Source organism: Tachyglossus aculeatus, chromosome X1 (assembly GCF_015852505.1).
Source record: "Tachyglossus aculeatus isolate mTacAcu1 chromosome X1, mTacAcu1.pri, whole genome shotgun sequence".
Taxonomy (NCBI): domain Eukaryota; kingdom Metazoa; phylum Chordata; class Mammalia; order Monotremata; family Tachyglossidae; genus Tachyglossus; species Tachyglossus aculeatus.
The window spans coordinates 68,170,977-68,186,029 of record NC_052101.1 but is presented as its reverse complement, the minus strand read 5'-3'; the positions used below and the strand labels follow the sequence as shown (position 1 = coordinate 68,186,029).

General features: G+C 41.4%; 1 protein-coding gene across 2 annotated transcripts in view; it reads right to left on the bottom strand.

The window, feature by feature from the left end:
• PRICKLE2 (prickle planar cell polarity protein 2) overlaps nucleotides 1–15,053 on the bottom strand; it is a 282,111-nt gene that overhangs the window by 72,152 nt on the left and 194,906 nt on the right. For both annotated transcript variants that reach the window (XM_038772782.1, XM_038772783.1), the window contains one exon: nucleotides 2,767–2,950. In XM_038772782.1, the coding sequence (XP_038628710.1) occupies nucleotides 2,767–2,950 (184 nt within the window). The remainder of the gene's footprint in view (nucleotides 1–2,766; nucleotides 2,951–15,053) is intronic.

Here is a 15,053-nt window from a genome sequence, read left to right as displayed (position 1 = left end):
ATCGTGGATGCTTATTAGCTTCATCTATGTAATTCTGGCCTGTAAATTTTCATTTCATTTACTGAGAAAAGAGTGCTTCTGAAGGCACCAAGAGACCTGGGGAGATCATTTATAATCATCTAATTCATGAAAATTGATTAAGCTGAAGATTGGCAAAAGGAAGAAAGAAGTCAGCTACTTTGCTCCAGAGAAAACCAGAGTAATTCTCTGCACTGAAGAATTGAAAGAGAAGGAAACATGCTCTTTAGTGCAGAGTAATTCTCTGCACTAAAGAATTGAAAGAGAAGGAAACAGGCTCTCAAATATGTCCGCTCTAAGGTCATTTTGCTACATTAATCATTCTCTCATTTCTCTGAAATATACCTGGTAAAGGCCTGCTCCCCAAATAGGAGAAGTGCTCGTTCAGAGATTCAGTCATGACTACCATTTTGCTATTGCTATTATCCAGGCTCAAATCAGGCAGATTGCTGGAAATTGAACATTCATGCCAAATCATTAGATGAACGTGAAAAGCAGGAACTTGGAAATACATGAACTTAGCTAATGGAAGGACCAAGTGCAGTTGTCTGTAGTGCTCTTTTGTGAACAACAACAAAAAAAGCAGTGGGCTTACAGATGCTCTGGGTGGATAACTAAAAAGAGAGCAAGGAATTAACTGGGGTAACACAAACTCACAGCATCTGTTTTTTGAGCTATGGAAGAACCATTACATTTCAACATTTAGGAAAAATATATCAGTTCATCCAGGGCTCTAGTCTAGATTGAGCATCCTCAACATCCATCCTTAAATAAAATGGAGAAGGAAAAAAAATTAAATCTTATTATAAATGGAAGATCAATTGCTTTACTGCCTGGGTCCTAAACCTGCCAGATTACATATTTAGGTTATATTTTCATAGTTTCCAGTCTCAGGTATTTCTTGGTAAGTATGTTTACAAGAAAATAAAGACTCCCCAGGTGAAGAGCTGTTATCAAGTAAAAAGCTTCAATTCCTTAGGAATACTTGAAGCCCCTGATATATGTTCTCTCCGCTATCAATCAATTATTCTAAAAAGTCTACTTTGCAAAGAGCCTTAAGCACTTTCATATCTGTTAATTTATCCCTGTAGCATCCTTGGGGGTGGGGCGGTGAGGTAGTGGGCAGAGGAGAAAGGAGAAATCACTTCCTCTTTTTAAATTACGTAGAAACTGAACCTCAGAGAAAGTAAGTAAAATCTCAGTGAGGCAATGGTAGAGCAATAGGATTTATGCTTCATCGTCGTGAACTAACTAAGTGTCATTGCCCCACCCAGAGAGAATCTCCTTGCTGATACTGACTTTTGTCAAATAGTCAATTTAAAAGGAATAAAAAAAGACTTGCATTTTTCCCTCCAGCCCCATCTCTTTGGGTGTGGTGGCGGGGAGCTCCATCTACCTCTACCCCCATCATGCTGATCTCCTGGTCTACCTGTCTGTGAAACAAAAAAAAAATTCTGGCCCCTGCACTGGTCTCATTCCTCACCCTTGTCATCTTCCCCATTCCTGTTCCTCCACTGTTTTGGAGGACTGGGGAAATGGACGTAGCCTGAGGGTGGGGGTGGTAGAGGGTAGGTCAGGGACAGGACCAGTGGGGCAGCAGGGTTGAAGGGGCTGGACTGGAAGGGGATAAGTTTTTTGTTTTTTTTTTTAAAAAAAGCAGACAGGACAGGGTTTCAGTGCAGTGGGAATAGGAGTGAGTGTGATCACCCAAGGCTATTGGGGTGGGAATGGGGGAAGAGGTGGAGGACAACTTCTTTAAAAAGGCAGGTTAGGACAGGCTGGGGGAAGAGGGCTGGGTGAGTGGGGATGGTAGGCGACAAAAAAAAAAATTGCTTACCTAATGATAGCTGGCAGCGACGGGCAGTTTCTCTCTGGGCATTTCAACGACACCGAGCGAGTTCGCCTGTCTGACATGGTGTCACCGCCTGGACAAGAACCTAGGTGTACTGAATCCTCATCTGGAGCTCTAGAGATGCTGCCTCCCTCAAGAGCTTTTGGGGAGGATAATGGAAATACCCAGCTTCTGGAGGCTGCAACTAAACTTGGTGAATCAGTCAGTCAACAGCATTTACTGAGTGGCTACTATGGGTAGAGCACTGTATGCGACACAAAGTTGGGAGGCTACAAAGAAAGAACAAATTCATGGTTCCTGCATTCAAGCCCCACACATGAAATTCCAAGTGCCTGGAAATTAATCCAGAATTTAGGAATCCCTGAACTTTGGAGCATGACAGAAAGAAAATGTGACCGAGTTCCTTCCAAGCAAACCAATAGTATCTACAGTCTGTGGGTGGTGCCAAAATCTATTTCAGGAAATGTTTATGTCTTTATGAATAAAGACAAGTTAACTTAATATGTAAACCTAAATGATCACACAATAAAGAAAAAGACTAATTCTACTGTTCCTTTCTTCTTTTAAAATACCAGTACCTCAGTGATCAAAATCAAACTACTCTTTATATGTGACCTTTTCGCCAAATTAAGTATCCCATCTTAAGTTGAAACATTTGTCAAAATGCTTTCCAACCTCCAAAATAACCCTTAGTAAACATGTTTGTCATCAGAAGCATGCTGAGAGAAATCAATCTAATTAATCTTCTTTTTAGCTATAGTAAATCATTTCCTATGTCTAATGACTTAGCCCCATGATTTTGTTCTAGGTCCAGAAGAGTAAAACATTATTCTGGGATAGAAACAGAGGGGCCAAGAAAGCTAAGTGGAAAAATTCAGATCCAATCCAAATGCTACCTGCTCTGGCTTTAAACCAGGTGGAACCCAAGCATACTCTTCCAAGGCACAGCCCGAGTCGTCGTCTGATGCAGAATTCCTCTGGAAGTCAAACATGAGTTTGCTGACAGTCTTCTCCATCTCCAAAGGCATCACTGTCACAATATGCTCCTCCTGGGGGCACTTACAGTGGAGGCAAATCTTCCTGAAAGCAAGAAAAATCCACAGGTGAGTTTAAGGTTGGAAAATGAAACCATCTCAGCAATGTCTGCCACTAGTTGGAGCCTGGATACAAAACTATAAACACATTCATTGGCACCAGGTCTCTGGCATAAGCCAGAGCATCCAAAGCAGTCTTCTATTTTGATATGCATTATAATAATAATAATGGTATTAGTTAAGCACTTACTATGTGCCAGACACTATATTAAGCAATGGGGTGGATACAAGCAAATTGGGTTGGACAAAGTCCCTGGCCCATATGGGCCTCACAGTCCTAATCCCCATGTGATAGATGAGGTAACTGAGGCACAGAGAAGTTAAATGACTTGCCCAAGGTCACACAGCAAACAAGTTGTGGAGCCGGGATTAGAACCCAGATCCTTCCAACTCGAGGTCTGTGCTCTATCCACTAGGCAATGCTGCTTCTCCACCTTTTGTGGGTAAGGAGAGGAAACAACCAACATGTTAGTATGGCCACAGATGGTCGATTCCTTAAGATGCAGGAACAGAGATTTTTCTTAGAAATAAAATTTTCCCAGAGGCACTGAAATGTATATTTTTCACTAGGTTGAATGAAAGGGTGATTGGCAAGATCTTGACTGTGATACAGAAGTTTCATACCTTGACTAGACAGAATCTCCAGATTTGACTACTACTCACACTGTACCAACATCCCTACTCCTTGAAACTGAAGTGCTTTTGAACACTTCACTGAACACAAGTTAATGCAATTCTCTTCAAAGTGAGAACATTTTCCCACAAATCAGAAGGGCTTCAATGTCTTGGGAAACATTTACCTCCAGCTTTCAGGACTGTGGATTTGAGTTTCTAATTTAGAAAATCCACTATTCACTTCTTCAGTACATCTTAAAGGTACATAGATGATCTATATTTGTTGATCACACTGTAATAGGCTTCAGGCAGAACCACAGGAAGATAAAAATACCATCCTAGAACTCTTTTTCCAGGTTAATTGTGGCATTTCTTAAGCATTTGCTCTGTAAGTGCCAAGCACTGTACTAAGCACTAGAGCAGATGCAAGATAATCAGCTTGGACACAGTCCTTATCTCATATGGGGTTCATGGTCTAAGTAGGAAGGAGATCAGGTGTGGAATCCCCATTTTACAATGAGGAAACTGAGGCACAGAGAAGTTCAGTGACTTGCCCCAGGTCACACAACAGGCACATGGCAGAGCCGGATTAGAACCCAGGTCCTCTCACTCCCAGGCCCGTGCTCTTTCCACTATGCTATGCTGTTTCTCTATAGTTTAATCGGCTTACCTATTACTTCAGAAATGATGAAACATTACAATGACAAATGAGCACAAAATGACACCACTTGTTTCAATTCCTAGGCCGTAAACAATGGAAGACTCAAAAGCCTAACAGGTCCTCTTTAAGCTTTTAATTTTAACTTAATTTTCACATCACCTTTAAAGCAAACCAAGAATATTAATACCATCATGCAGATTTAAGTCTGAATTTCCATTTAGCCAGCAGAACACAAATATTAAAGAGACTCAGTTTAGTCAAATCATGGAGATTTGCCAGATTTTCCCCATTTCCTGCTTTACATCAGATCTAAAACACACAGAACCAAATGTACACTAGGTGTCTGGTTTGCATCTAGTGACTCAAAGAAGTTCAGTATAGCCTTGGGCTGTTACCTGCAAAAATAATCAAGGCACAGTTTCACGTGAATACCTTAATCAGCTACAGTGAAATGTCCAGGGCTGTAGGAGAATGGTTGACTCTATAGAGATTGCTATCCCAGTTTAAGAAAAAAGGAAAAGTAATTCAACACGTTGAAAAAAATTAAACTAAAATATTCAGGACCAATTCTTTGTAGTATAATATTCATTTTTAATAGACTGTGAGCTCTGCCTCTAGATTGTAAGCTCCTTGTGGGCTGGAAATGTGTCTACCAACTTTGTATTATACTCTTCCAAGTGCTCAGCACAGTGCTCTGCACATGGTAAGCACTCAAAAACTATTGATTGACATAAAACAATTTTACTAGTTTAAGCCCCAGAATATCCATCAAGGGTTCTCACTTACACAGCTTGACAGGAAACAGCAAAATATTTAAAGTTCAAGAAACTAACAAAAATAAACTTTTACATCAAGAGAAAAAGCTGGGGGGTGGGGGGAGGGAAGAGACTCCCCAAGAATTATGGAGGCATCAACAGCATCTGTCACAGTGTATAGATTGCTGTTTCCTGATATCAAACCAGAAGGAAAACAAAGAAAATAAAAGTAGTTTCTCAGTCTAATTCATTGGGTCACCAATCTGTTTGCATCCCAGAGAAGCATGCTTTCCCAGCGGCTTGCCACAGATGTTAATGTAAATTATTGCTTTCATATACACTTCCCAGTCTCTGTGTGATGAGAAGTGCTTCTCACCGCATGAATTCTCCCACTGCTGGGCTGAGCAAAACTGTTCCCTTTAAAGTAAGTCGGGCTGCAATTCCTCTGTAGGGTTCTGGGCACATCATAAACCACTTGAGAGGTAAGCGTGGAATCTCTGTGACTGGGATCATGCAAAGACTGCAGGCAGCCTTATGGATCATAAGGCGTTATTTACTTTTTTACCACATTTCAACATATCTGGAGCAAAGGCATTAATTTAAAATAAAAATCTCAGTGCCTACCTTTGTCTCTTCTGTTGCTTTCCTCCCACCCCCTATTGATAGGACTAGTGGGATTTCTATAACATTTTTGGTTGGCAATGTTCTTTCCTAGTGTTGCTGATTTTCCTTCCTGGCAACCCTACGTACTAGGCTATCTCGTGCAGCCAGTTGAACAAATCAGGAATACGAGGCCCAGAAATAAGGAATTACTTGCTCCAGGGCCACCAAAAGGGGAAGTGACTGAGACAAGGTAAGTACTTGTGCTTTTCTATTATTTACTCTTCTCCCTGTGAGCAATGGCCAAGAAGTTTTATACCCTCTACTACACAACCAAGACTTTCAGTATGACAAACAAATTCTGGAGTATGTAGAAATTGTGATTTTAGCCTTTTTTTCCAGAGAATTCTCAAAAATAGGCTCAAACAAAAATTCTGTTTACCAGAATCTTCTCTCATGGGATAGCATGAATTCCATTCTATCATAATTGACATTCTATTTGCATATAAGTAGGTTTGTGAATGGCAGATTTCATACAGAAAGTGCCACAATTCATAGAGTAAATGTTCAATATTTTGCCACATAGTAGTTTGTCATTATTTGTCCACTTTATCAGCTCAGAAGCTACATTCTGGCAGCCCTTGATGCTGCCCTCCACTATGTGCATTGGCAACTGAGAAGATGGAGTCTGAGGGGTTTCAAATATCTTCTCAGTGGCCTTTAGAGGATAGATGGATTCCTTGACTGTGCCATGATATTCCACTTTCTCGTACAGACTGCTTAGATACAGAGTGGATGTCCTGAAGGTGCATTGTCCTGAAAAATTCCAAGAGACCTAAACCTACTTGCAAAGATGCATTACCACATGCTAGAAGACCAAAATGGTTTCTGTTGTATGGAACATAGAACCAGACGGGGTAACAGACTTAAGTCGAGATGCAGTTACTTGAGTCATTTCTCAAAATTGGTGACTACCCTTTCCAACCCATTTTTCAAGAGTACGTAGTGTTCAAATTGGCAGAGTAAAATTCACATCAACCCCAATTGCCAGATGACCAACCTGCAGTTTGTGTATCACCACGCTTGGTCTCCATCCTGATTCATGGGAACATCCTGCTAGCCAATATTTTGGGCACTCTGCTGATGGGTTTTATGTTCTACACTAATAAGTGTCACACTGCTAACCCCCATCTGCTTTACCACTTCCATCTAACCCATAGTATGGTTGGCTCTGTGGAAAAGATTTATGGCTGGTGGAAATCATATAAGGCAGTCAACCTTTGCAAGCAGAGTAGGATTTAACACCTAAAGTGTGGCAACAATCCAGTATGGTGACACACTGCTTGCCTTGGTCTTGACTTGACAACATCCACCTCAGGAAAGAAGGCAGCTGATTATGCAAAATGTATTTTTGCAAAGAAGGCCATTTATTGGAATTATCTGAGATCCTCCAATGAGTCTTAGAAAATTAAACAAGCGTACTTTATGTACTTAAAGCTTCTGAGCTACTGCTTCACTAAAAGGCAGAAACACTGTCTCAGTCTTCCCTTCACTTAGAGCTATTTAATAGAACTCTCCTCAAGCTTAGTGGGAGGAGAATCTGGCTCAAGATGAATAAAACATTCATTGCACATACCAGCAGAGCATTAACACTGAATACACAGCCCTGAGTCCAAAGAAATTGATGTGCTCTGACCTGATGCCACATAGAAACATCAGATCAAATATTTGAGGGAAAGGACTCCTCCCATAGAATAAGTGACTTGGGAATTAATAAAAGAAAGAATCAAACCCCTCAAGAATAAAAATACTTTAAATGTACCTTATCCAGAAACAGCATGAACTCTTCACCAAAAACTTGCAAAACTATGCATTCATTGTATGTAGAACTTTTTGGGACCAAGATCCAGCAGGAATATCCAAGAAGAGAGTTAGTCTCACTGCTTCAGTACATCCTTCTCTATTTTCATACCATTTGGAACCAACTGAACCATTGAAATACATGGAGGAGCAAGATGGTAGAATGGTGGGTAGGCAAGGAATATATTTCAGGGCTGGAACTCCAAGACATGAAGGGATATGGGTATGATCCAGGGAAGACAGGTTTAACCCAGACAGGCATGTTTTAAGTGGTAGTGTGGATTCCAGTATACTGACACACATCCCACATTAAGTGGGAGTGTTTTGAACATGCAAGCACTGTCCTGTCAGCCAAAAAGGAATGAAGAAGGAGAGGGCTTAGTACCTACTATTACTACTACTACTAAGAATGGTATTTGTTAAGAACTCAATATGGGCCAAGCACTGTATCAAGAACTGGGGAAGATACAAAATAGGGAGATGAGATACAACCCCTATCTCACATGGGGCTAACAATTGAAGGGGAGGAAGAACAGGTATTGCATCCCCATTGTTCTATTTGTTCTGACGATTTTGACACCTGTCTACACATTTTGTTTTGTTGTCTGTCTCCTCCTCCTAGACTGTGAGCCCATTGTTGGGTAGGGACCGTCTCTATATGTTGCCGACTTGTACTTCCCAAGTGCTTAGTACAGCGCTCTGCACACTGTAAGCGCTCAATAAGATTGAATGAATTAATGAATTAATTTTACAGGTGAGGAAACCGAGGCACAGAGAATTATACCAATAATAATAATAATAGTGGTATTTGTTAAGTGGTTACTATTTGCCAAGCACTGCACTAAGCAGTATGATAGATACAAGCCAATCAGGTTGGACAGTCCCTGTCCCACATACAGCTCACAGTCTTAATCCCCATTTTACAGATGAAGTAATTGAGGCCCAGAGAAGTGAAGTGACTTTCCCAAGGTCACATAGCAAACAAGTACCACTAACCCACAACCCTGGATCACCTCCACAGTCCGCTTCCTTTGTTCCTGTGCATGAACTGCAGAGTGCTGCTGGCAGAAATCTAGATATCAGGCCAACCTCATCCACCTCAAGTTCATCCTTTCATGCTTCTGCCCTCTCCCCTGCCTGGAAAAATTATTTCCCCATCCTTATTGACACCCTTGCCCACTGTGCTCACCAGTTGTTCCAGATGTTTAACTCCCTCCTCAATTCCCCCGTCCTCCTGCTCCCCCACACATCCCTTGCCCCAATGACCTGGCTACCTTCTTTATTAAGAAAATTGAAGCTCTCAGGCGTGATCTTCCTAAAATCTCCCCTGCTCCTTTCTAGTCCCTCCCTCCTCCAACTCTCATACCCTTTCCATCAGTATCTCAAGAGGAGCTCCCCTGCTTTCTCTCAAAATCCACCCCCTCCACCTACACATCCAACCCCATCCCTTCGCACCTTATCAAAACACTTGTTCCCTCACTCCTTCCCTCTATGACCACCATCTTCAACAGTCACTCTCCAATGGCTTCTTCACCACTGTTTTCAAACATTCTCATCTCTTCCCTAACCTAAAAAAAATACCCCCTTGACCCCAGGGCTCCCTCCAGTTTATCACCCCATCTCTTTCCTACCATTCCTCTTCAAACTCCTTCAGTGAGTTATGTACACCAGCTGTCTCCACTTCCTCTTCTCCAATTCTCTCCTTGACCCCATCCATTCTGATTTCTTTCCCCTTCACTCCACAGAAACTGCCCCCTCAAAGGTCACAGAGGATCTCCTTGCCAAATCCAATGACCTCTACTCCATCCTAATCCTCCTCGACCTCTCAGCTGCCTTCAACACTGTCGACTGCCCCCTTCTCCTGGAAACATTATCCAACCTCACTGACAGCATCCTCTTCTGGTTCTCCTCCTATCTCTCTGGCCACTTATTCTCAGTCTCTTTTATGGGCTCTTCCTCTTCCTCCCACCCCCTAGCTGTGGGTGTTCCTTTAAGGTTCAGTTCTGGGTCCCCTTCTATTCTCCACCTACACCCATTTCCTTGGAGAACTCATTCACTCCTATGGCTTCAACTACAACCTCTATGAGGATGATTCTAAATCTACATCTCCATCCCTGATCTCTCTCCTCTCTGCAGTCTCACATTTCCTCCTGACTTCAAGACATCTCTACCTGGATGTTCTGCTGTCACCTCAAACTTAACGTGTCTAAAACAGAACCTCCTCCTTACTGACCTCCCTGCCTCCTGTCTCTCCCCACTCCAGTCCATACTTTGTTCTGCTGCTCGGATCAATTTTCTACAAAAACGTTTAGTCCATGTTTCCCCACTCTCCTCAAGAACCTCCAGTGGTTGCCCATCCACCTCCTCAAACAGAAACTCTATTGGCTAAAAGCAGTCACCTTGCCCCCTCCTACCTCATCTTGCTACTCTCCTACTACAACCAAGCCCACCCACTTCACTCTTCTAATGCCAACCTACTCACTGAATCTCAATCTCATCCATCTCGCCACCAACCTCTCATGCATGTCATGTCTCTGGCCTGGCATGCACTCCCTTTTCATAGCCGACAGACAATTACTCTACCCCACTTCAAAGCCTTATTGAAGACACAGCTCCAGGAAGGTCCCCTTACCATCTCCTCTCTCTCTGTTGTCCACTCCCCCTCCACCTTTATCTCTGTTCCCCCTTCCCCCCAACCCAACTGTGCCCATCCCATTCCCCACTTGTCCTTCTCCTCACCCAGTGGTGGCAATACAAATGAATAAGGTGCCGGTGAAACCAAACCATCATACTATTTGATGTACTGAATAGCTTATGACTGAAGAGGGAGAAGCCAGTCACAAAAGAAAGAGTCAAGTAGAATTTCAAAATAGCAGGCTAAATAAAATGTAAATGCAAGAACAGTAAAAATAACATCAAAATCTCAAGATGGCTAGAGTGAATTTCATCCATACTTCTTATTTATTTTATCCAAACTTCCCATGAATTTGTTTTGCCAGTAGAGGCGATTGATTTCTCCATACATGGTGGTGTGCAGGAGCAATATTATTTATCCCATGAACTCTAAGGGGTAAAATCCTGGCTGTCTGGTGAAGCTCAGGATTTTTGGACTGCTCGTCAGAGCACTGCTATATTAACAATAACACAAACCAGGTTGAATACCTCTCCCCAACTATGTGCCATACATCATCTCTGATTCTGAAATATTTATGCTTTGATTCGGTCTATTTTACTACCCCATATGGCTAAAGAGACCTACCCCAGCTTAGTGATTTGGTGTGATTTTTCTAGGAAAATATTTGTTTCTTAGAGCAAGAAGTAAGGGAGCTGTACATGCATTCCTTTCCCCCACCCCCAACACCTTTTCCTTTCAACTCTTCAGCAACTTACTGTCTTAGTTAACAGTCCTAGAAATGAAGATTTTCATCTTTCTTCATTCTAATCATTGGTGAGTCATAAGCAGCTACTGCAGGATTTCCTATTATTAGCATTTTAAGTTTAAACACCTTCCCTGGGACATGCTGCTAATGACTTGTTCACAGAACCACTACATTCCTACCATCCCTAAACTGGGCACCAACGTCTCCCAAGAAATGCCATGGAATATATTTTGATTGCATTCACAGCTTGCCTCTATACTGCCTGGAACTCTAACATCCACTCTGAGGAATCCTGGCTTCTATCAACCAATCACATTTATTGAGTGCTTACTGTGTGCAGAGCACTGTACTAAACACTTATGCAAGTATGATATAACAGAGTTGGTAGTCACACTCTGCCCACAGTGAGCTTACAGTATCGAGTGGAGGATGGACATTAATATAAATAAATAATGGATAGGTACATAATTGCGGTGGGGCTGAATAAAGCGTGCAAATCCAAGTGCAAGGGTGATGCAGAAGGGAGAGGGTGTAGGGGAAATGAGGGCTTAGATATGATTTTAATAAGGCTTTGAAGGTGGGAAGAGTGATCATTTGTCAGATATGAAGGGAAGAGGGTTTCTGGCCAGAGACAGGATGTGGATAAGGGGTTGGTGGTGAGATAGAGGAGATCAAGGTACAGTGAGTGGGTTGGCATTAGAGAAGTGACGTGGACGTGTTGGGTTGTAGGAGGAAATCAGTGAAGTAGGAGATAGGAGAGACCAAGGTCAATGAGTGTTTTAAAGACAATAGTAAGGAGTTTCTGTTTGATGCAAAGGTGGATGGGCAACCACTGGAAGTCAACCTCAGGCGTCAACTCAGAAATCTGCCGGTTCCCAGTAAGATGGAGAAACCCAACTAGCATTTGAATTCGGGACAAGGGCTCGAATCCTGCTGACTGAGAAATAGGTGGCAACAGTGATGGTGATCTGGATCTTACTGCTTTAGCATTTCAAGAATGAAGGAGGGTGGGGGATTGTTATCAGTGAAATGTACTGGAAAAGAAAATCACAGTACCTCCCGGTGTTTGTGTTGGTGGTTGCCACACCTCCCTCTTCTGGGTAACTCCCTCACTGACATCACTTTTCCTTGATCTGATTAAGCCAGTAAGGTAGGAATGGCCCATTTTCCAGCTGGTCCTGATTAAAGGCTCCAAGGAGGAAAGTCAGCATTAGCACTAAAATATTCACCACTTCAGATGAAGGTGACATTGGAAGGTATGCGTGATCTGTCTCTCTAAAGCCCAATTCACTCTGAGTTGCAAAATACGAGTATCTCCTTGAAATTATATTGGAAAGAATTCCTTGATGGATTGAATTTACATGGTCTGCAGAAGAAATGGCTTTAAATAGATTTCAAAATTTTTTTATACTTGGGTCAATGATATGCTGTTTGGAAATTATGGGATGAATAGCTTCAGAATGCCTGTTTAATGTTACATTTCCCACTATACTCTTTTGCTATACTCCTTTAGACTGCATGCTCATTGTGGGAAGGGAACGTGCCTACCAACTCTATTGTACTGTACTCTCCCAAACACTTAGTAGAGTGGTCTGCACATAGTAAAAGCTCAATATAATAATAACAATAATGATGGCATTTATTAAGCACTTACTATGTGCCAAGCACTGTTCTAAGCACTGGGGTAGATACAAGGTAATCAGGTTGTCTTACGTGGGGCTCACAGTCTTAATCCCCATTTTATAGATGAAGTAACTGAGGCACAGAAAAATTAAGTAACTTGTCCAAAGTCACACAGCTGACAAGTGGTGGAGCTGGAATTAGAACCCATGACCTCTGACTCCCAAGCCCGTGCTCTTTCCACTGAGCCACGCTGCTTTTGGAATTCAATATGAAATATGATTGATGATGGTTTGATGACTCTAGTGTCGAAACCAGAGCCAGTTGACCTGTGAGCCTTCAATTTACCCACTTATAAAATGGACAGAAATGCTCATCTCCATGCTTTGGTAATTACAATTTGCAAAGTTTTTTGAAGATGTGAGACATCCTATTTATATCCTTGTTATTAAGAGCCAGAATCTCAACTGAATTGAAATGTTTTAAATTATTTTTTAAACCACAAATCAAGACATCCCAAAACCGTATTTAGAAATATCAGGTAAGCAGTCTGAATGATAGAAAAATAGGTCAAGTTCAAACCTATTTGATCAAATCAAGTGCTGTACCACTATATTTTTCTGAACACCTACACCACAAAAAGGTGAGTACATTCTTAGTACTGTCATGAGTTTTAATGAGGGATTTTCTTAAAAAGGAATTCAATTTTTACAGAGGACATGGGGTGTATTCTTCATTTCTATTGCAGCTTTAGGCCAAATAAGCAGAGAATTCTATAATATTGAAACCAGAATGAGAATAAAGCTAGTCCAAAAATAAGCTATAGATAGACCACTAAGTTCATGAGTTTCTAAGGAAGGGGTAGCTGTCTTCTTTAGACTCAGGGGACTTTATACATTAACCCAAGCTGCTCAGGAACTAGTTGATGGCCTATGGCTTTAGGATTGTCTAAACTGCTTGTTGAAATGGTAGCATTGAATGTTTGTTCGGGCAGAGGCTCCTTAGGGAAGCCCCGTTGAAAAGGGCCACAGACTGCCTGTTTGCCACTCTAGTAGAGAAGATGACAAAAGCTTTAAAATCTGTTTCTGGACAGCTGGGGGATTTCAAACTTGTCATCCAGAGTAGAAAACCTTTTGACCTAATTAGCCAAGATAACTATCTTCCTTAAAATAGGTTTTTGACTTAGTACTTTTATACTTTGCAGAATCACTTTGTTAAAAAAAAGAAAAAAGGCAAATAAAATATACCCCTTCAATGGAATTCGCTGGTCTGATACTCTCAGACACTTAAAAGTGCATATTTTCATATATGACAGTTTTGGGTACAGAACTCTGAATTTGTCCCCATATTCTAGAAGTACTGTGACGTAGTGTAAAGAGCATGGGCCTGGGAGTTGGAGGACCTAGGTTTTAATTCCAGCTCTGCCACTTTGTCTGTTTGGCCTTGGGCAAGCCACTTAACTTCTCTATGCCTCAGTTTCCTCATCTGTAAAATGGGGATTAAATCCTACACCATCCTATTTAGATTGTAAACTCCATGTGGACAGGGACTGTATCCAACCTGATGATCCTGTATCTATCCCAGTGCTTAGTACAGTGCTTGGCACATAGTAAGTGCTTAACAAGTATCATAATTATTATGGATTAATAATCTTCCCAATAAGCATTAAAGTCCCAACTCAGTCAGACACTTAGAATAAGTTAGTTGGGCTAGAAAGGTAGCCTAAATATGGCCTTCTTCCCACACTCAAAATAGGCTCATCAGAAGACCACACCTGGATGACTTTAAATTTGAGGTATTGTAGACAGTTAAATATGTAAACATAAATAAATATATATCCCCTGATCTTCACCTTCATGAGCTGTTTAGGATTTCAGTTTGGTGCCATCATCTTTGAATAGGACAGCTAATAACATATTCTCTTGATTGTAAGCTTGTTGTGGACAGGGAACATGTCTACAAACTCTGTTATATTGTATCTCCCAAGTGCTCAGTTCAGTGCTCTGTACACAGTAAGCACTCAATAAAATATAACTGATTAATTGATATACTCTTGGTTGGAAGTTAGGGGTATGGGTTTTAGCACTTTTCACTCTTAGGCCACTATGGTGCACTAAATCATATTCTAATAATCTGAAAGAGTTAACACATAGTCCAGAGTGTCTGGCTACTGTGCACAAAGTAGCTGGTTCCTTTGCAGTGAACTACCTTATTGATTCAGTGCACCCTCAATGCAATATAGAATCACAACTGGAGAAGAATTTAAACCTTGATATTGTCCTTGACTGTTTTGTCTCAGACCCAAGAGGTTCATTCCACTGAGCGTATTAATCTACCATTGATAGAGGTAGCGTTTTTATAACCTGAAAACCCCCCCGAAAAAAACAAACACATGCCTCCCCATGTGAGCCCATTGTTGGGTAGGGACCATCTCTATATGTTGCCAACTTGTACTTCCCAAGCGCTTAGTACAGTGCTCTGCACACAGTAAGCGCTCTATAAATATGATTGAATGAATTAACTATAAATCAATATATCCTGACATAATAATGAATGCTACTTTTAGCATTAATCTTTGAGTTCACGTTTTACTCAGAG